Raw genomic sequence first — 22169 nt, forward strand, 5'->3', positions numbered from 1 at the left:
GGCCAGCCTGCTCTCTCCATGAATCCTTAACACTACAGAGTCTCTAAATAATGTGCAGCTTAGAAATAAGACTTCAATATGTCCCCCCCCCCCAAAAAAAAAAAAAAAACAACAACAACAAACAAACAAACAAACAAACAAGCAAAATTACATTCAGATTTTTGCATTGGTAACTTTCAAAATGGTCAAAAAAAATCTGAATGCTTTTTCAGGGAATTAAACTATAACTTTTTACCTACATTTTGCAGAAAACCCCATTCAATTTGGTTAAGTGGTGACAGAGAAACGTGGATCGTAAAGCATGTCATGGGTCCGTTTCTTCCAAGTTCAGCACTTGGATGCTCTTGGAACTGTGAACACAATGGACAAAACTTGGAGGGAAGGGATTCCTGACATGCTCTACAAAGATCCTCATTTCTCTTTGACCACTGAAGCAAATTGGATGGCGTTTTCTGTAAGATGTGGGTAATAAGTTATAGTTGCATACCCTGAAATTGTATGTGGATTGTATCACTATTTTTAAAGTTATTGTTGCGGAGGTTCCTGTTGTAATTTTTTTTTTTTGACATTAGGTATATATCCAGAATCCCCTTACAGCAACATGAGTTTGTAGCACAAGAACATCCATGTTAAAGGGACTGTACAGTACTGGTTGAGGTAGGGATTCATGTTTTGAACATTCCTAAGTGAGATAATGAAAAACCTCTTATGAAATATGAAAGAGCATGTGATTTTAAGAAGGATTCAACGTTTATTTGATGAAAATTGGTTGTCAAATGGCTGAGATATCAAAAAAAGTGCTAATAATAAAAGGCGACATGCCCCAACTTTATTAGGATCTCTTTGTTTCACCTTGTTTTTGGATATCTCAGCCATTTCAAAACCGATTTTCATCGAATAAACTTTTGATACCCCTTAGAACTGCATTCCCCCTTACATCCCATAGAGTGGTTTCTGAATATCTCGCAAAATGTTAAAAGCTAAATCTACACCTCGACCAGAACTGTACACACCCTTTAATGGCCTCTCCTTCCTGATCCCATCTCATCAAACCATTCATGCGTCACGTCACTGACGCGTTGCCGTGCTCTCGTTTTCTCCTCTTCTTCTTTGCACCGTTTATTTCCAAGGACGAATCGGCACCCCGCATTTCATGGCGCCCGAGGTGGTGCGGCGGGAACCCTACGGCAAGCCGGTGGATATCTGGGGCTGTGGCGTCATGCTCTTCATCCTGCTCAGTGGCTCGCTACCATTCTTTGGCACCAAGGACAGACTGTTTGACATGATCGTCAAAGGCAGATACAATGTAAGGGACAACTAGAACTGTTTTGCTACTGCCTTGCCCCTTCAGGTCTCGATCATATTTTTATTCTTTTATTGATAGTAATATTACTATGCACATTGCAAATAAATGAGATTAACCAAACACACAAATGCTTTGCCATATTTTGGCATATTTGCAGTGAGACAGTTTTAGTGGGTGGGAAGATAGAGTTGCGGCATGAGTTAATATCATGTTCTTTTTTCCAACCAGAAATATAATGTGAGTCAAAACATGACTGATTCAGCACTCACTGCCCTGGGTTCCATGTACTGGTAACAAATCCTTGCAATAGTGGGGAAATATTCTGCCCACAACTTCACATCACCAAAGCTGTCTGTGATGGGCCCATTTAGAGTCAGATTTTTACTTCAATTGCCCCAAAATGACGAGGATAATCCTTTGAAAGAAAGAAAGAAAAAACATTAAAAAAAAAATATATATAGCTTAGCTATTGAATTTCAGTGCATACTCAGGTCCTTCAAGCAAAATGTTTCAGATATTCTGTAAAATTATGTGAGAGTAACCTCAGTTGACATGACACTACCAACACTATTCGCGATGCTTTGACAGTGAAAACGCCGTCCTTACACCGTGATTTAGTCGTCCTATGGTTGTGCTTTCGTCGTGAAAAAGTCGTGGTTTTATTGTGATATCGCTGTGAAATCGATGAGGTAGATAATGAGGTAGCCCCTTTGTGATGTTAATAGATCTTTGTTCGCCCTCTTTAGAAAATGTAACAATCGGAACAAAAGCACAGTTCTGGCGAGGGTGTCTTGATCGGACTCTCGAAAGCTTTTGTTATAGCGCAGCAAGCCGTCCGCAAATTTCTATAGTCGCGTGGATTAGATTACTACCATGGCTTACCGTTAGATTACTACATTGTTTGAATTCCCTCGATTCATCGCGCTTTGCCGCCCGGGCACACGATAATCGCTTCGACTGCGAAGTGCACACAGTGAGGACGGAAAAAAAAGATATAAACTTTAGCGAAAGTGCATGATCAGACTCTAGGTATATTCTGAAAACATGCATCTAATCGATCGCTTATTTTCCGTCGCAAATTACATGGTAAAATGTGCAACAAAATCATTTGTATTTTACGTAAAAACGTTTTATAAGACCTCCGTGAACGTAATGTCAACGTAAAGCGTGAACTCAGTAAAATCGGAGCAACAGTAAACACCCTGCCTCACTCAAAACATCTGTATACTCTCCCTTAATCTGCATCGATTTCCACTCCAAATTTCACTTCGATGGAGTTTGTAATCCGTTCCTGTCGCCGTAACGAAAATGTCTAGAACATCAATGGTACTGAAAATGACTTTCCGAATATTCCGATGTATCAAAGGCAGGGCTCGACACTAACGGTGGCCCGGTGGTCCAAAATTTCAGAAATGAAGATTTTGATGGCCCGATCGGGCCACCAAAAAAGGTCGGATGTTTGCCTTTACTTTTGGAAATGAACAGCGGTAACAATCGGCTCCGTAAGATGCTAAAATTAATGTCAGATGTTTGCTTTATTTTTGGCAATGATTAACGGTAATATTCGACTCCGTATGATACAATAATGAATGTCGGATCTTTGCTCATACATTGTACTTTTGGAAATGAATAACGGTAAGATTCAGCTCCGTACGGTGCTGAAATTAATGTCAGATACTAGTATTTGATTTTGCGTTCGGAAATGAATAAGGATAACATTCGGCTCCGGAAGATGCTGAAATAAAATAATGTCGAATATTTGCTTTGACTTTCGGAAATAAATAACAATAATTTTCAACTCCGTACGATGACAAAATAAATGCCGGATATTTGCTTTTACGTTCGAAAGTCAATAACAATAACATTCAGCTCCGGAAGATGCTGAAATAAATGTCAGATGTTTGCTTTCAATTTTGGCAATGAATAACGGTAATATTCGACTCCGTATGATACAAAAATGAATGTAGGATCTTTGCTCATACTTTTGAAAATGAATAACGGTAAGATTCAGCTCCGTACGGTGCTGAAATTAATGTCAGATACTAGTATTTGATTTTGCGTTCGGAAATGAATAAGGATAACATTCGGCTCCGGAAGATGCTGAAATAAAATAATGTCGAATGGTTGCTTTGACTTTCGGTAAGGGATAATGATAACTTTCAACTCCGTACGATGATAAAATAAATGCCGGATATAATATTTGCCTTTACGTTCGAAAGTAAATAACAATAACATTCAGCTCCTGATGATGCTAAAGTAAATGTCGAATGATTACTTTCCCGTTCGGAGATGAAAAACAATAATATTCAACTCCGTACGATGATTAAAATGTCGGATGCTTGCTTTTACTTTCGAAAGTAGATAGCAATAACATTCGGCTCCGGAAGATGTTAAAATAAAAATAATGTCATGATGATTGCTTTTACGTTGGAAAGTGAATAGCAGTAATATTCTGCTCCGTACGAAGCTAAGATAACTTTCGGATGTTTGCTTTTAAATTTCGAAATGAATAACAGTAACATTTAGATGCATTCGATGGTAATATTAACGTTTCATGTTTAATTGCTTTGACGTACGGAATGAATAACAATATAGTATTCAACTCCGTACGATGATGAAATATATGCCGGATGTTTGCTTTTCCGTTCGAAATTAAATAGCAATAACATTCAGCTCCGGAAGATGCTAAAAGAAATGTCGAATGATCCCTTTGACGTTTGGAAATGAATAACAATAATATTCAACTCCGTACGATGATTAAATAGATTACAGCTCGTTATCCCGAAGGTTCGTTGAAGGCTCTTCGGTACGAAGATTCGTTATTCCCAAGGTTCCCGGCGTTGTTCCGAATTTCATTTTCTGATTGACTATTCTTCGGAATAACGAACCTTCGGAATAACGCCACAATTGTCCAGATTAAAGAACCCGTTTTCATTTTTGGATTAACGAACCTCTAGGTATCATCCTAGGGAGACTTTGTGTGTTTTGGATTAACGAACCTTCGGAATAGCAAACCATCGGAATAACGAACAGCACCCATAAACTAAATGTCTGATGTTTGCTTTTATGTTCGAAAGTAAATTGCAATAACATTCATAATAATCTATAAGCCTATTTGCTAAATCTTAGAACTCAGAATAACAGTAAGATGATTGAATGTTCTATTCATTTATTTTCAACATGACGCACTTCAGTAATATTTGATATTTGTTTTTCTTTGTAGTAGGACCGATGTAGTTTTTCTTAAGTTTTTCTTGATTTTTTTTTTCGGGCCACCAGAAAGTTAGTGTGGAGCCCTGATCAAGGTCATTGGCATGTTAGCCCGATCGGACGCCGTGTTTTTTTTAAAGAGTATAGAAGCGCACGAATGTGATTTTTACTACGACTGGGCTGTGTATAGTTATGCCACTTGATAAATGTTGATGTACAGCGAGAGTTATCAGAACATTTAAATTATGTAGGAAGCGTGATCGTTCGTATTTTGTCATGAGGGTATTTAAAATTCAGATAAACATCTCATTTCTCCCATGCCGTGTGGCGGAATCCGAATGACTGTCACAAACTACATTCGAGTAAACCTCTATCAATGTACCTTATTACCACGCCACACTACATACATTGTAGCTAACACGAGTCCATGAGAGTAATGCGTTGCCATGCATCCACGTGCGTCCGCACTACCAGTGAGCGGTCAGTGCAGGTGCGCAGAGCACTTGTACAAAGTGATACGTGCACCTGATACTCTGGCGTGAACCATGCAGGGCCGTATAAAGAGAGTGGCCATCTCGCTTTTTGGCTTATGTGTTTTGAAGCCTGTGATTGGTCAAAAGCTGGTCCCATGATCTACAGGCGCCATGTCGTTACTAAAGTGCGCTCATAATGCAGTGCCCACTGTTTACGACCACAGAACTCTGTGTTTACGACCCCTTTGGCTTGGTTATTTTGTTACGTCTGAGCGTACACGCTAACCCTGTTACGTGTAATACGCGCGGTAACGACATGGCGTCCAAAAATTAGCAGTTGGCCAGACTCTCTTTATATACGGCACTGGCGTGAACCTTAAACTCCTTCCACATGGATGAGAAGACCGGACAAGATCGACGCGACGGGTACAAGTGTCGATTACAAATCAATTAAAAGATGACTGGTATTCACACTGATTATGCCTGCATGGATAAGAATTTCAGCACAGCCTTTTTATCACTTCCAATATGGGGTCTGTAGGCCTATATATTTCCGAAGTATACTTTCTCTCATGAGTCGATGGAATACTAGTACAAACTTACATGTATTCGTTTCTCTTGTCAGGCACAAAGAGAAAGAGGGAGAGAGAGGGGGGTGGGAAACAAACAATCAGAATACTGTTAGCGTTAGTTTAATACATGTACATTATAGTTTAATACATTCTTAACTTGAAGCTATAATTTCTCGAATATTAATTCATTGCCTTTCCCACGGCCCTCAGAAACTAAAGTTCATGAACTTGCGGTGTGTCTTGTTTATCATGTTTGGCACGTAAGGAATGCGCGCATACTACTAGACAGGGCGTGTATTCTTCTGCCATTTCTTTCTTCGAAGTCTGAAATGTAATAACCGTCGAGTAGGTTTATTTCATGTGCTTCACATGTTAATCATGATGCATGCATGCCTGAGAGCGTTCGTTCGTCGTGAACCTTCGAACTTGCTCTATACTCAGACAATAATTTCGGGAATTTCCAAGGCAACTGAGTAATATTTCTTTTTTAAAACCATTAATAAGAACAAATGTAACCTGCTAATTGCTTATCGATAAATCGATGAAGTTAAAACTATCGTTCTTGTGCCTCACAGTGGTGTGGAGCGTATGCCGTTGAAACGTTCTTTTTAATGATGGAATAAAAAACAAGAACGCAGTTTGGTCGACCGTTCACAAGTTTAGCATGCTGTTCGCGCCAATTTTGTGTCTTGTGTCTTTCTTACGTGCGAAAAAGTTTGCTAGCGGATTACAAATCTCCCGAGTTTTGTAACCTGCTAATTTGTATGCGTGTATAAGAAGACATTGTAGGCTTCCTGCTAACCTCTTCAGGATATTAAACATCGTTAGAAAATATTTCAAATATTCCACCAAGTGTCTATACCAGATTGTTGTATTTCAGTTCTAAAAATGCAAAAGCTCCCCCGTGTGAGAGGGGGACACCCCCTTCTCCACACATTACTAGTATAGACTTCTCTTCACTCACATAAAGTTGGTTACAGTGAAAGACGCACACGTCCATCAGAAGATGGTTGTAGCCATTCTCATTGTTCCCCGATCGATCAGTACACATTTTCTTTTTCTTGTTTTTTTTTTTGTTGAAAAAGAATAAAAATATTGTAACAAAGTGTGAATTAGATCGTTGAAATTCAGATCTCGATACAAACTTTCCTCGCACCTTTAATCATCATTTATAAAGTTCTTACACAGTGACAGACGCGCACGGGACTCACGAGGTGACAGAAAAATCACGATTTTATAGCCATGCCCACTGTCCCAGAGTATTAAATTTCTTACATTTTCTTTAAAAAAAAATGTACACATGATGAATTCCATAAAAATGGTGTTGAATATCATATCTAAAAATACAAATGCACCCGCGATGGTCTGTCACAAGCTCTGTGCTCTCTATTATGCTCCAGCTCTCCCTCGATTACATGCTCTTCCCCTCCCGCACACGTAAATATGGATATAGTGCCTATACCTGTTACATGTATCTTTGGACACTGTTCCATACGAGGGTATGATTAACCCCTCCCCCCCCAAAAAAAAAAAAATGCAATCGTTACATGGAGTTTCCGCCAGATGTTGCTTACGCTATATGAATAAAAAACCGCGTAGATAAGTAACAATTACCATAGGTACTCTCTTAAATTAAGCTCTTACCATAGAGGTCACATCAGTCGGGTCACTAATAAAAAGAACTGTTCATAGATAATCATATAGGGGCCAACCCCGATTTGTAAAGCCTGATGTTCTTTTTTTCTATTTTGTTTGCATTTAATCTTACAAACGTATATACAAACTGTTTCTTGACATAAAAGCCAAGGTGCTCCCTGCCCCATCGTAGGTTGTTTAACAATGACCCGGATATTCATTAACTCCTTGCGGCTGGAAGCTTTTCTGCTTGATGATGATATCAAAAGGTGGAACGGCATTGAGTCGCTGAGCTGCGCATGCATGACAAACGATGACCGAGCTGTGCCGATATAATGGGTCGGTTTGGAGATGGATCTTTTCCACCTCCCTGGTTCGATGTAGAAGGTAACATGGACATTATAGTGCACTTCGTCGTCAGAAAACGACTAACAGTTATTTACTGTTGATCACCAAATCCTCGAAGTAGTATTCAGAGTAATTTCACAGTTCAAAATTTAACTCCCTTTAATCTCGTAAGCAGTTTATTACATGCAATTCGGTAAAACGTGAGATCGTATGGGTTTTGCATTGTCATGATCATGTTGTTTATATTACTCGAAAATATCAATAAATGAAATTCTTGCCTCGTATTGTTTTCATTACAACCGATTGAAAATTTGTTTTATATCGACGTAAACTGTGAATTCGTGAATACAAATGAAAATTACTTGACTGGACATGCATGGGCACTTAAAATCTGATCTATCCACAAAGAATATACGTGAAGATTATCCCGTATTAATTCTATCAAATTTTGTTAAGGACAGAATTGCATTATTGTTGATAACGGAATTCATGATGCCGTAATTACGATAATTTACCTTGCACTGAATCGTAATATTGCTGTTAATGATACGGAATGTTGCTATAATCAGAATAACGAGTGCCGCTTAGTTATTTCCGCGTGCAGTATATGTCGTATATGTTGTTTGTAACAGTACTCCGTCATATTTTGAACGGGCCAAGACACAATCACTCGCCCTGCGTATTATACTGTACATAATTATGACATAGTTCACGATATCCCGCTCGATAACATGATTGGATGAAAATTAATGAGCGGCAACTTCTTAGCACTTCTGATTCTTGAGCAGATATATAATTTTCTTTAAGAGAATATCCATATCAGCGTTTTAAGCTTCATGATTTAAACTACGGAAATTTTTCTGTCTGTAGGCTGTGTTATCAGCAAGGTTCTATATCTGAAAGAGAAACTGCAAGAGACTTTCAGTTTGCCACTGCTCTGCGTGGAAGTTTCGTCCGCATTTGCACGCTGTCAGGGGCCGAATATATCACTGTCATTATCGTAACACCTCGTCTTCATCATTATCACAAGCGCCCTCGATCCATCATTATCATCATCAAAAGCATTAAAAAAATTTTTCAACGTCATAGGGCTCGACACTAACGGTGGCCCGGGGCCACCAAAAAAAAAAACACGTCGGGCCCCTAAAATTTCAGAAATTAAGATTTTGGTGGCCCGATCGGGCCGCTAAAAAAAGTCGGATGTTTGCCTATACTTTTGAAAATGAACAGCGGTAACAATCAGCTCCGTAAGATGCTAAAAAAAAATGTCAGATGTTTGCTTTTAACTTTGGAAATGAATAACGGGAATATTCGACTCCGTATGATACTAAAACAAATGTTGGATGTTTGCTTATACTTTTTGAAATGAATAACGGTAAGATTCGGCCCCGTACGGTGCTAACATTAATGTCAGATATTTGATTTTGCGTTCGGAAATGAAAAGGATTCTTAACATTCGGCTTCGGAAGATGCTGAAATAAATGTCGAATGTTTGCGTTGCCGTTCGGAAATAAATAAGAATGATATTCAACTCCGGATACGATGATGAAATAGATGCCGGATGTTTGCTTTTATACGTTCGAAAGTAAATAGCAATAACATTCAGCTCCGGAAGAAGCTAAAGTAAATGTCGAATGATCCCTTTGACGTTCGGAAATGAATAACAATAATATTAAACTCCGTATGATGATAAAATAAATGCCGGATGCTTGCTTCTACGTTCGAAAGTAAATAGCAATAACATTCAGCTCCGGAAGATGCTAGAATAGATATCGAAAGATCCCTTTAACGTTCGGAAATGCATACCAATAATATTCAACTCCGTACAATGATTAAATAAATGTCGGGTGTTTGCTTTTACTTTCGAAAGTAAAGAGCAATAACATTCGCTCCGGAAGATGCCAAAATAAATATCAGATGATTGCTTTTAGGCCTACATTCGTTTGGAAGTGAATAGCAGTAACATTCTGCAACATACGATGCTAAAATAAATGTCAGTATTTTGCTATAGCATTTCGAAATGAATAACAATAACATTCAGTTGCGTTGCATGGGAAAATAATGTCGGATGTCTGCTTTGACGTTCAAAAATGAAAACAGTAACATTCGGCTCCGTATATACGATGCTAAACAATTGTCAGATTATTCATTTCACTTTCGGAAGTGGACAGCAATAGCATTCGGCTCCATGCGATAATGAAATAAATGTTGGATGTTGAAATGAATAACGGTAATATTCTGCTCCGTACGATGCTAAAATAAATAACACATTGTTGTTTTTACATTTGGAAATGATTAACGGTATCTATCGGCTCAGTTAGGTGCTAACATAAATAGCGGATGTTTACTTTCACGTTCGGAAATGAATAGGGCCTAAGGATAATATTCAGCTCCGTAAGATGCTAAAATGAATGTCGGTTCTTTGCTTTTACATTTGAAAATGATTAACGGCAACATTCGGCTCCGTAAGGTGCTTAAATAATAGTAAAATTGGATGATTGCTTTTAATACAATTTTGTTTGTTTTAGGCTTTCAATACCGATGTAGAAATAAGGACGATACGATAAAATTAGAAGCTGAATGAATATTAAACGACATGTCTCACGTCCCGCTCAGGCATCTTGCACTTCTTTAATTTATGGTCTTGGTAAACACGACACGTGGTACGCGCCTGCCGCGATATAACGCATTGAAGAACCTGCATGGTAACGTACATAAACACGCATGCGATTTGTCGTAATTAATGTGGTAGCGAACGCAGGGATTTACGAAGACGAACACAGGGATTTACGAAGACGAATACACATGCTTCGTTGCATGTCTTTTCATGCTATTCTAGGTGCTCGCGTCGATCGACGAAACCATACTATACCGTTACAAACGACATGAACAATGCAAGTGGAGCTTCGTTTGTTGTATCGAAATGGATAAACAAGGTGCTGGAACCAAGATTATCAGCGGATTATCAAACTTTGCAACGCTCCAGAAGCACTGAAACAGCATGATTTGATCGTTCTTCGGCCGTGAACTAGTAGTGAAAAAGTCGTGGTTTTGGAGCCCAAGAGCTGCGGACAAAAGCCGATGTAACAATCGGCGGATTATCACCATGAATAGCATGTGTCTTTTGTTCGATTTACACGCTGCATAACAAAAGAGTCACTCTAGCCGGCGAGGGGGCGAGGCAGGATGTCGGTGATTGTTCTGCCCGAAAAGCACGACTTTTTCACGACGTAACAACTACTAATCCACGGTAATATCACATCGATTCCAGCACATTTTCACAACTCGTTCACCACCTAATCACAACGCAATCACGGCAAAACCACGGGGACAATATGTAAGTGCAAAAGCACGACTTTTGCACGACTAAATCACAACGAAACCACAAGTAAAGGACGGCGTTTTCACTGTCAAAGCATCGCGAATAGTGTTGGTAGTGTGATAGTGGTACTCCAGCTATTAGAAAACAAGACTGAGAATTTATGACAAGTTTATATTCTGTAAAACAAAATAAGGAAGAATTTGGACACATGAGACAGTGTATCCAGGATGCATTTGTTTTTTAGTTATTCAAGTAGTGAAGTTACTTATTTGGCAATATACTTTGAAGATACAAGAATGAAAAATAAAAAGATAGGAAAATAAAGTACATTGTGGTATGTAAAATCAGATCAAAGACCATTGTGAAACAACGGAGTAGAGTGTAGATAAGAATCAGTGTAGTTTATAACCACAAGGATAATGCACAGGGTGCGAGAAATGCCATAATCATCGCCACTGTTCTTCCGCTGCAGATGAAGCCGCGCCAGTGGGACCACATCTCGCCCGACGCCAAGGATCTGGTCCGCAGCATGCTGTGCGTGGACCCGCGGCAGCGCATCAGCGTGGAGGAGGCCCTGGCACACCCTTGGCTGAGGGTAGGTCCTCATCCGACCACGGTAAATGGGGGGCGCGTCTTCCCGAAAAAAAAGATCTTTTTTGACTCCGCCCGGAGTGTGCGGTGCCGTGCACGTGTACTTTATCACCACCATACTGTATATGCATATCCACCCTGCCAATATCAGCAGAATATTATATACTTGCATAATGAAGTATACTTCAAAATATACTCGTGGTCATATTTGTGAAGTCATTGATTTGAGTTTGCTGTTATTATTTACTGGCTTTCTCACATTCTGTTGATTGTAATTCTTGTCTTTAATTTCCACTGTGGCTGACTATTATTTGGCTATATTTTCAAGCTGTAGCTTAGCTGTTCGATTCATTAAAGTATATAATTATGCAGACATTTTTCTTGTTACGCTTGCATTATGTACTGTTGCTGCAGGCATTCAGTAAGTTCTCTTGTGTTTGATAAATCTGGTGATAGGTACAGGAGGTGACAAGGCCTTGTCTTGACAAATGTCTTGAAAACCACTTGAGATATCATTGTTTGTTTTTAACAGTGCAAAAACAAACTGATTAGATTTAGGTCATAACCTCAGTGGTTAAAGGTCGAAACTTCACATATGGACAGTTATTCAAGTAGTATATCATATCACTTATGGATTATTAAAATTACATACTAGTATAGAGCAGTTCACTGGCTTGAAATTCTTGCTGAGTCACTGAAGGTTATATTCAAGGTCATATTCAAACATTTCATCATTTTGTCTGTAACTTAAATAGGGGAGAAATAAGACTTACTTCAGGGTTGTTTTTGTTTGTTTGTAAGACATTAAAATTTGTGAGATTCTTCATAACAAATTTGGCATTGGGCTAACTATTTCAAAATGTGTACATAAAGTGCTATTCTAAATATTTGCGCTTAGACCATCACAATTTCAAGTTCAGATTCTTCTTCGAAATGTATTTTAAAAGGTCTCTGCTGTTTGCTGTTTTTTTTTTTTTTTTTTTTTTTGGGGGGGGGGGGGGGTGGTGAAGTTGTTAAAAGGAAGTCACAAAGTATATCATAGGTGAATACTAGCAATATATTCTTTATCTATAAATTTGCCAAGTAGTGTGAGAAAGAGAGCACCCCCCCCCCCCTTTAAAAGATTGATATCGCACTGGCTCTGTCTTATGTACATGTAAGATGCACATGATCAGTGGTTGAACTAATCCACAGAGAGGTATAGATGATGCATGTAAATGGGTACTGTAAACATGGAAATTTTCGCGGTACATTAATTTTCGCGGATTTCGCGCTACGTTCGGCTAGCGCGAATTCAAAAACGCGCGAATATATCTTCGCAATTTTCTATGCACATTTTGAACGGCCTGAATTGCGTGCGCTTCGTCGATGATACTGCTACGTAGTACAGACATGTCTACGCATATAGCAGTATCATCGCACGCACCGCACGCACCGAGCCCATGGCCGATTGGTGTGCTACATATACATCTCCGCGACTACAGGTATAGTACTACAGTACATGTACGTATCGAGTAAAATACGTGTACAGTGTACTACCAGGGAGGTGAGCTGAGCGCTTGTACTCACACTCGCGCCCGCGCCGCTCGCTGCGTCGCTTTCATACGCTGGCATCGCTGGATGAAAACAGCAACTGTGTATTAACCCGCTGCGGAGCGCGAATTTAAGAACCCACGAATATGTTTTCGAGCCGCTCAGCGCGAAAAATTAATCGCGCGAAAATATTGACGTTTACAGTATATGTGAGCATGCCTTCCTTTCTTCGAAGAAGCGTAACATTCTCTCCCCTACATGAACATTGAGGTTTAAGCCCCAAGTATACGTCACGCACACATATGTACATGACCTACATGATCTACATATCAGCCCTGTGCGGTTCTTATAATCCACCCCCCCCCACACACACACACACACCCTTGGGCAACTATTAATCCCTTCTCTGCCAAGGACTTTGGACACTCTGTACAATGCTGTGGGTTTCTTTGCCAATATCAACACTCAAAGCATACAAATGATTATACCCAAATCTGTATCTACACCTCCTTGTTACCACTCCCTGGGGAACATTGCAACTGTGTTTCCATTCCAGGTACTCACTTTAATATACAATTGGGTATTAACCTTTTCCATGCCAGGGACTTTGGACAGCATGTACAACACTATGGGGGTTTCCTCTACCAATTTACACTCATAAAGGGTTTAATAGCAAGTGGTAAATCACCAAGTGAACACACTTGATATGAGAGTAGAATGTTACCAGTACCCCAGAGGATAAGAATAATCCGTAACGAGCCACATCAGATGGGTCTAAGCATTTTATCTATCGAAAATGAAAGAGGTAGTGAATAATTTTTTTATGTCGGTTGTGATCACAAGCGGGATCAAGTAGCACTTTTGAGAGGGCATAGCCTGTATAATACCATCTACCAGAGGCAAAACGATCTAGATATCCTTAAGATGGATTCAGTATTTTGAAGCAGTGGGGATTTTGGTGTCTTGCAACATCAAGGGCACTCTTTGTGTATAAAACAGTGAAACTAATGAAGAGTGCATTTACATACTTATTACTACAAAGAAAGTGGTTAAGTACATTTATTTATATTTTATTTTATAATAGAATGCTGTGACTGTTAGAATCTCTCCAGAGGTTTTCTTTTTCTCCTGTTTTTGTCTATCAAACGTCTATTCATTTGTATGGTTGCAGTCCAGTGTGTGCACTTGATGTGTATAGGTGTGATTGTCGTGATATGGTTGATTTATTTATTTTTATCAGTTTTATCTTTCATTTCCCATTTGCAACTTAATCTGTAGACAGTTTTATTTGAAAAGTACTGATTAACAGTGAGAAAGAAAGTCACGAGTTGACCAGGTATTTATGTCATCTCCAAAGTTTTTATTTTCCCTCACACATTTAAAGCTAGAACACATGTATGATGTGATGACTCATGTGGGGATATTCCCACAAAAGTGACATATCAACTGTGAGATCAGATTTTTTAGGAATGAGATGAAATACAACGTGAATCAGAGAGCGAGTAGCATTGTAGAGTCATTATGTAACCAGCATGCATGAGATTTACCATTATCAGTTGAATCTCACCTATCACCAACTCACGAAGTTTGTAAAATTGGTGACTGTATGGTTTCTCTCACGTGACACATAGAATAAACACATTGGTGCATTGTGAAAAACTGTAGACACCATATATTTAGCGAGTCTGATTTTTCAAGAAATGGATCTTCCCAGGAATTTCATGAGTGGCTAAATTCAAAGTGGTGGTGTACGGCAATGAACAGAGAAATGTACGTGTGCACAATGCATTCATGTCGAGAGTTCATATTTTTGCATGTTGTTAAATTCACGGAAAGCACCCAACTCGTGAAATTTGGGAAAATAGGAACCTCGGGAAATATATGGTGTATACAATAGTACATTGGTGTGAAGTATGCGTCTTCCATCCTCTATATCGTATCCATCTTGACCGATACAGACATTTGTTGTGATGATAAGAACCCCATCAAACATTGCAGTATCTTACCTTAAAATTCACTGCTGCATGAAAGAATTAATTTTATCTTGATGTGTTACCATAGAGAGTGACATTCACTACAGTATCAAAGTTCCATTAATTTGCCTTGTTGGTTCGTGATTTAGTCAAAAGAGAGAAGCACAAATGAATGAATTAACATCCAGTCTGCTCTACCTTGCACGACGTAGAAGGTAAATGTGTTAATCGCAAATGACCAAGAATGGGACTGCAAGCTTTGCTACCATGGCCATTGCATACAAATATTTTTAAAGATATATGTATCCTATATGCTATGCATGGGGCTGTGGATTAATCTGATATCGCGCAAAGAAGTTTATGGCATTGCTCAATTGCAAATGTTCTAATACATCATAGGTGATTTCAAGTTCAGTGGTAGTGCTGGTTTTGGTGGTATTTCAACAGTAGCACCAGTAGTAATCCTGACTTTGAAATCAGTCGGTGTTAGCGGGTAGAACTAAAAATTATGACATAGTTCCAGTAGCTAGTGATGGGCCTTGTGTTGAATGTTATCTTCTGGAACTGAGCTCCATTATTTGCAGTGGCAATTCTTTGTTTTATTTTTTTAGATTTTTGTTTGTTTGTTTTGTTTTACCATGGGCGACAGTAGCCCCTAGGGATTGTCAAATTGTAACATTTCAAATTTCGAGTTGGTGTTAGCATTACTACGTGTGTGAGAGTTGTCCCAACTCACATAAGTATTGTATGTGCATAGGCTATTGTGATATAATCGTCAATTGTGGAACATCCATGAATGCTTTCAACAATGCCAAATTAATCTGAGAGTGTGAGCAAAATTAAGATCATTGTATTTGGAGAAGTGATGAAATATGTAGCATTTTAATCCATCTTCCCCAACATATATGTCTAATTCTAAGTGCTTGTGGCAGTACCTTTTCAAAGTTGACTGGAACCAAATACAATCATATTTTATTTATTTTTTATTTCTTTATTTGTTTGATCATGCTATTCCAGCACGATCCTGCAGACTTACTTTAGCAATGGTGTGAAGATAACACTAGCAGGGGCGGATCCAGGAATTCTGTAAAGGGGAGGCACCTTTATGAAATTAAAGGGGACCGCACGCCCCCCTTTTTTTTATTTCTTTTGTTTTAACAAAAAATAAAGAGAGGGCATGCGCCTGGTGCACCCCCCTCTGGATCCGCCACTGCACTCATGTCAGCGATCAATTTTTACAAGCATTATCACTTGCATTATTTTGACCGTCGATGTTGGAGCTTAATTTAACACAGTTGTGTGTGGGAGATAACACCAGCGCCAGCACTAGCACCGAACTTGTAGTCACCCCCTGGTATACTATGAATATTTCTATGTGCATAGGTGCCAGCTATTGTAACACCTCAACTGCTTTGCCAACAAACAAGCTTGCAATGTGACTAACACACATTGTCAAGAAGCAAAAGAAAAGTTCATGATATTGTTTATGTGTAAGCCATTCCCTGTAAGATTTGGAAATCTCCATTGAATTAGGAAAGGAATGTTTTATAAGAGTCCAGGGACATTGCAGTTGAGCATATATAAAGAAATGAATATTTTATCGACTGAATTGGAACAAGGTTTTCAATATACACTGTGTATGTGCTTGATTTCTATAATACTGTATTATGTATGATTACAATATGATAATAATTTAATGATGACATGATAATAATGATAGTAATAATATAATTTGAAATGCGATGGTAAATTGTCAGGAAGGAAGTTAATCTCGAGAGTATTTTTTTATCTAATTGTACAAATGTATGTGCATGTCATGTCACCTGTAGAAAAGCATTACATGGTGACCAGCAGAAGTCAATGTGCTTTGATTGTCTGTCTGTTAGCTGAGGGTCGCTAGTGGTCATCTTTGATACTTTTTAGACTACCTTTTTTGTTTGTTTGAGGGTTTTTTAAATGTTTATAGCAGGGATTTGTTTTTTGTTTTTTGTTTTTCCAATCATCAGTCTGGGTTCAAAGTTCATTGGTGTTGGTTTTTATCAGTGCACTATACCATTTCAGTGCTTCACTGAGAACAGACAACCTAAAATGTGCAAGAATTCCCTAAGCATTTGTCAGTTATACATCTAATCAACTCCAAAGGCATATCTATAGGACAAAACTTTAAATGTCTTGAAGTATGAGAAGATATAAAACTTATAAATGTCTTGTAGTACGAGAAGATATCTTGTCCTTTGCTGTGAGTGAAAGTATAATTGTATTTGACAGCATGACTCTTAACTGTTCTTGCTCTTTGTACATCTCTACGTATTCCCTCACAAACCCACAACATCCCCTTCCTTTTATTATTCCTCCTCTTTCCTTCCTTCACATCCTGGCCTCTTCCTCCAATATCTTCAACCCTTGATGCCCCCTGCTTTGCACCCTTCAAAACCCCCCTCCACTGCCCTGAACGGGACCCTCTCTTAACAGGAGAGGGACAAGTTTGCACCCAAGATTCACCTGTTGGAGACGGTGGAGGAGCTCAAGAAGTTCAATGCCAGGAGAAAATTAAAGGTACGTTACCCCCTTAACCCGTTGAAGACGAGTCGCATGAATAATCAGGCTGGTGTCTATGGGAAATGCATGTTGTAGCAAAGTCAGTCCGTCCTTACGGGTTGATAAGCCCACTTCAGTCACCAAAAATCGTCTTTGCAGCTTATCAGAGCTAGGGATTCAATTAAGCCTTATACGTGATGCAATTTACTCACCAATTTACTCGCAAAGTGTACAGTTTACTGCTTTATGATTGACATGATATGAAAATAGTAAGCCCCTTTATAAACGAATCAGTTGTATTGAGTGAGAGAAGGAAATGTATAAGAAGCTGTATGATTGCCACCGTAATCTGAAGTGCTCTGGAGCGGTGCATGACAGTATTGCCTTTACACATTGCAGGCTATTTGGCAAAAACATGGAAAAAACAAACAAATATTGATATTCCATGTCTTTGCTATTTTGTATCCAATGTAATGAAATGCTTGTGGTTCAATTATAGTGGAGTTACACTTTATGAATAAATACATTGTACCTACATGTATATTTACATGAGGATGGTAAAACACGATAGCATGCTGAATTTAAGTGTATAAACTAATAAGGAGAAGTCTACAAGTAGTGTTTGGACACATTAGGCATACCACAGCCTCACATTTGAGGTTCTTCCTGGCTTATATCCTAGGCATCGTCCAGAATAGTAAATAGTTTTTAATAGGTTTAGAACCAAAGATAAGACTCGTTTCATTGTATCTTATCTTTGCTTTTACAGAGCTCTTTGGAAACAGCTTTATTTCCACCAGATTGTAGGCCATCACAATTAGTTGTGGTGCATACCACTCACACACACTATTTCTTTGTCACAGCAAAAAGAAACTTTAGATAGAAGTAAACAGTGAAAGAGGGCAAAATCATAATATGTGTGATATTCATAAAGGACAGAAGTGGAGTGACATTGTGTTGATGTATGTCTGATTCCTTCCCAGGGTGCCGTTCTTGCAGCAGTAGCGAGTCACAAGTTCACGAGTTTCTACAGCGATCCCAACACAAAGCACATCACAGACTTTGCAGACGATGACCCAACCTCATCAGGTAATTTGGTTGTTTTGTTCTTTCTTTCTTTTTTGGAATTTGTGTTTGGCTATATATTGTACAGTCAACCTTGCATGCATCAAATGTGTTTGGACTGAAGAAATAGCTATGACTTAGAGAAAAATTGAATTATGGAGGATTAAAAATCAGTAGAATACAAAGAGAAGAGGACTTGAAAAGACCTTGACTTCGGTGATTATTCAACTTATGCAAGGTCAACTTGAGCAAGGTTAACTGTACATGTATGAGCCTTGGAGCAATCATTGTGGTAAGCCTGTATAAAGCTTTCCAGAATAATAATTATATTCAATGTGTGAAGTTTAGTGCCCCATCACCTCCTTGGTGAAGGTGTTATCTAATGAAAGTTTTGATAGTAGTTTGAAGGATTTTTAATCATTATTTGCTTGGTTGTTAAAAGACTGTCCAAGGTGTTTGTGTAAGTTAATATCCATTGGATGATATCCATTCTAATGTTGGCGTATAATGTAGATGTGATAATCTACTTCACAAACCAATTTACAGTTTTCCTTTGTTTGATTAATTGTGATGAGTTGTGATATCAAATTATGATCTGAGAAGTGTTATATTCAAATTGATAGTTTAATGAAGTGTCAGATTTTTGGTTTGATGCTGGATTTTTACAAATATGTTGTATGTTGAATGAAAAGCAAAAGATTATTAAAGTAGAGGAGTAAAGATGTGCTGTGAGGGATTTTTATCAGTTGTCTCCCTCTGTACAAATGTGTTTGCAAGATTGCAACTGCTAAGCTATATTTTTAACAAACATGTTTTAACAAACAAGTTGGGTCATCATAGATCAGCAGTTGAGATCTTACAATTACGTTTGTGAACTTACAAATACAGGGTATGTGTGTACAGAGGAAGTTAACTCATAGAAAAATGTGTCTTAGCGCATTTGTTGTATATTATATTTCAAAATTATATTGATGCTGAATGTCTTATAATTTGTGAAAATGTTTTGGTTGCATGTTTTATGTGTTCATGTGTAAGAATTGCAACAAAAGGAATGTCCAAGCGGACAAATAGAGATTGAAATTGATATTGGATAGTTGAAAAATTGAAATTGAAAATTGAAATTGAAAAATGTTTTAGTTGAATGTTTTATGTGTTCATATGTAAGAATTGAAACAAAAGGATGTCCAAGTGGACAAATAGAGATTGTAATTGAAATTGAATAATTGAAATTGAAAAATCAAAATTGAAAAATGTTTTGGTTTAATGTTTTATGTGTTCATGTGTAAGAATTGAAGCAAAAGGAACGTCCAAGTTGACAAATAGATTGAAATTGAAATTGAATAATTGAAATTGAAAAAAAAAATTGAAAATGAAAAATTGAAGTTGTGTCTCATTCTCTGCTTACCCTGTTCAATGGTCCTGTTCCTAGGTGCTGTGGCCCAGGTCTTGGACAGTTTGGAAGAGATCCAGTGCCTGACAGACTGTGATGAGAAGGACCTGGACTTCTTGCACACCATCTTCGAAGACACACAGCTTCATTCACTCCTAGATGTAAGTCATTGCTTTTGTTTGTTTTTATCCCTTTCTGTTTCTCGCTATCTCTGTCTCTTTCTTTGTCATGTCTCACCTTTGTGTGTCTGTCTATCCTTTTATATTTTTTCTCCCTCGTTCTCTCTATCTTTCTCTTTCTTTCTCTTTCTTTCCCTTTCTTTCTCTCTGTTATGCTATGCTGACCTTTCATTGACGCTTGCAAAGAAAACTTACAGTATCTGTTTTGTGGTGTCCAGCAAATATTGATGTGATGTGATGATGTTGTGAGTCAATAAAGAAATGACAACGTTTTAAGCAATGCTTGGCACATTTCTCTTGACTTGTGTGGTATGCTGCAAAATATGTACATTGTACTTTGCTCTACAATGAACTAAGTGTGTGTTTCTCTTTTGATGGATATATTTGAAGATGGTTTTGTGGTGTGGATATAAAACTGTGATTGTATGTTTGGTTATTGAAATGAGATATATCTGTGTTCTAGTGTTGATCGTCAAAGTTTGGTGTATCATTATACATTGTACAAGGTTTATATTTAGTCCTGATGAGGAAATGATCAGACTGTTTTGTGTTCTATTCATAACGAGAGCCATCATGCACAAGCATACAGTTTACATTTATGTAACCTTATTCTTGCGTCAAAAAAAAAAAATATATATATAGATAGATATGTTAGGGTAACATTTCCTGCTAGAGTATCAACTTCTCATAGCAAAAGCCAATCAGGAAGTAGAATTCTCATCACCGCCATGACGCTTGCCACTGCAGAAAGAGTTGCTACCATAGCAACTTGCTTATGAAATGGAGGCCAGATACATGTATCACAGGACCAACCGCAAGTCACCAGACACGACATCAAAGTTAGATCAGATAGTCACTGAAGTAGATCTTCAGCTGTATGCTCATCACTCAGCTTCAAAGCATCTCCAAATGCACAATCATTGTCACAAACCTTGCTACATTGTATCTAAATGATATTTCCAAGATGTAATTACATATAGCTAATTATGAATATTTATAAATTGTGCCACCTCACCGAGGTATCACGCTTGAGGCACAATGTCTTTCACAGAAGATTTACGTGGTGAAGACTAGTACCGAGTATACTCGCGCAGGTCTGTATGGGAATTTCGTGTTTATAGCAAAATCAGTCCATTTTTAACGGGTTAAGGGCAGCATTATCGACAGCATAGGACTGGATATTCTATTCTATTCTATCAATTCCTATATTTTCATATGGTTGTGTTTGCTGGCATTTTAAAGCAGAAGAGTCAGATGACTTTGAATACAGTTGTGTAATCATCTGCACACTTTATTTTCTGCAAGAGGAGCGAGATTTCAAGAATAATCATATATTGCAAGAAAAATGCATCACCATATGGAATGGTCAAAAGACAGGGCAAGAAGAGGTTCATGGATGGGTGAATTAGATGACCCATCAATTGGAATAGAGTCTAAAACAAATCAAAAACAAAAGATATCTCTCCCAAGTAATCCCACCCCCACCCTCCGAGACACTTTGAATCCATGCTAAAAGCAACTCAAAACTGTTAGTAGCAGAGATGCCAAGTTCAAAAAACTTTTATGAGTGAGATTTTCATGACTCGGCGTTTCGGCGCTCGCGCGCGTGCGCACGCGAACGAGGAGGGTGTCACCCCTCCCATGGTAGGGAGCTTTTTTGAATTATTAGCTCTTAATGATGCGATCTGGTGCATACTTAAGTGACTATTTTTTACTAATTTTGAAAGACAAAAGGGAAATATACCTTCAATTGCAATTATCATTTGAATCCTTTGAGCTATGCTCCTTATTTTTGGTGCAAATTGCAGACTTCGCCCAATGCGTGAGAAAAATGGGTGCCCTGCGTGAGATCGTGAGACAGGCCCTAAATGCTTGAGTCTCACGCAGAATGCGTGAGACTTGGTAGCTCTGTAGTAGTCTTCATTCATTCATACACTGCCAATCATGATAATTTGGCTATTTAATTTACATGATTGATTATCTAACCACATCATAGCCTGAGACAGATGAATACAAAGTAGGTCATCATTGCCC

At 38.3% G+C, this 22169-nt stretch overlaps 1 protein-coding gene across 1 annotated transcript in view; it reads left to right on the forward strand.

Annotated features, from left to right (window-relative positions):
• The window catches only part of LOC139721368 (peripheral plasma membrane protein CASK-like), a 198456-nt gene that overhangs the window by 87779 nt on the left and 88508 nt on the right, over positions 1-22169 (forward strand). Inside the window, exons 7-11 of the mRNA XM_071632684.1 lie at positions 1131-1306; positions 11339-11461; positions 17436-17519; positions 18485-18590; positions 19996-20117. Of these exons, the coding sequence (XP_071488785.1) occupies positions 1131-1306; positions 11339-11461; positions 17436-17519; positions 18485-18590; positions 19996-20117 (611 nt within the window). The remainder of the gene's footprint in view (positions 1-1130; positions 1307-11338; positions 11462-17435; positions 17520-18484; positions 18591-19995; positions 20118-22169) is intronic.

This window comes from Diadema antillarum, unplaced genomic scaffold, assembly GCF_040938485.1.
Source record: "Diadema antillarum isolate AM-2024a unplaced genomic scaffold, OU_Dant_1.0 scf00000141, whole genome shotgun sequence".
Taxonomy (NCBI): Eukaryota; Metazoa; Echinodermata; class Echinoidea; order Diadematoida; family Diadematidae; genus Diadema; species Diadema antillarum.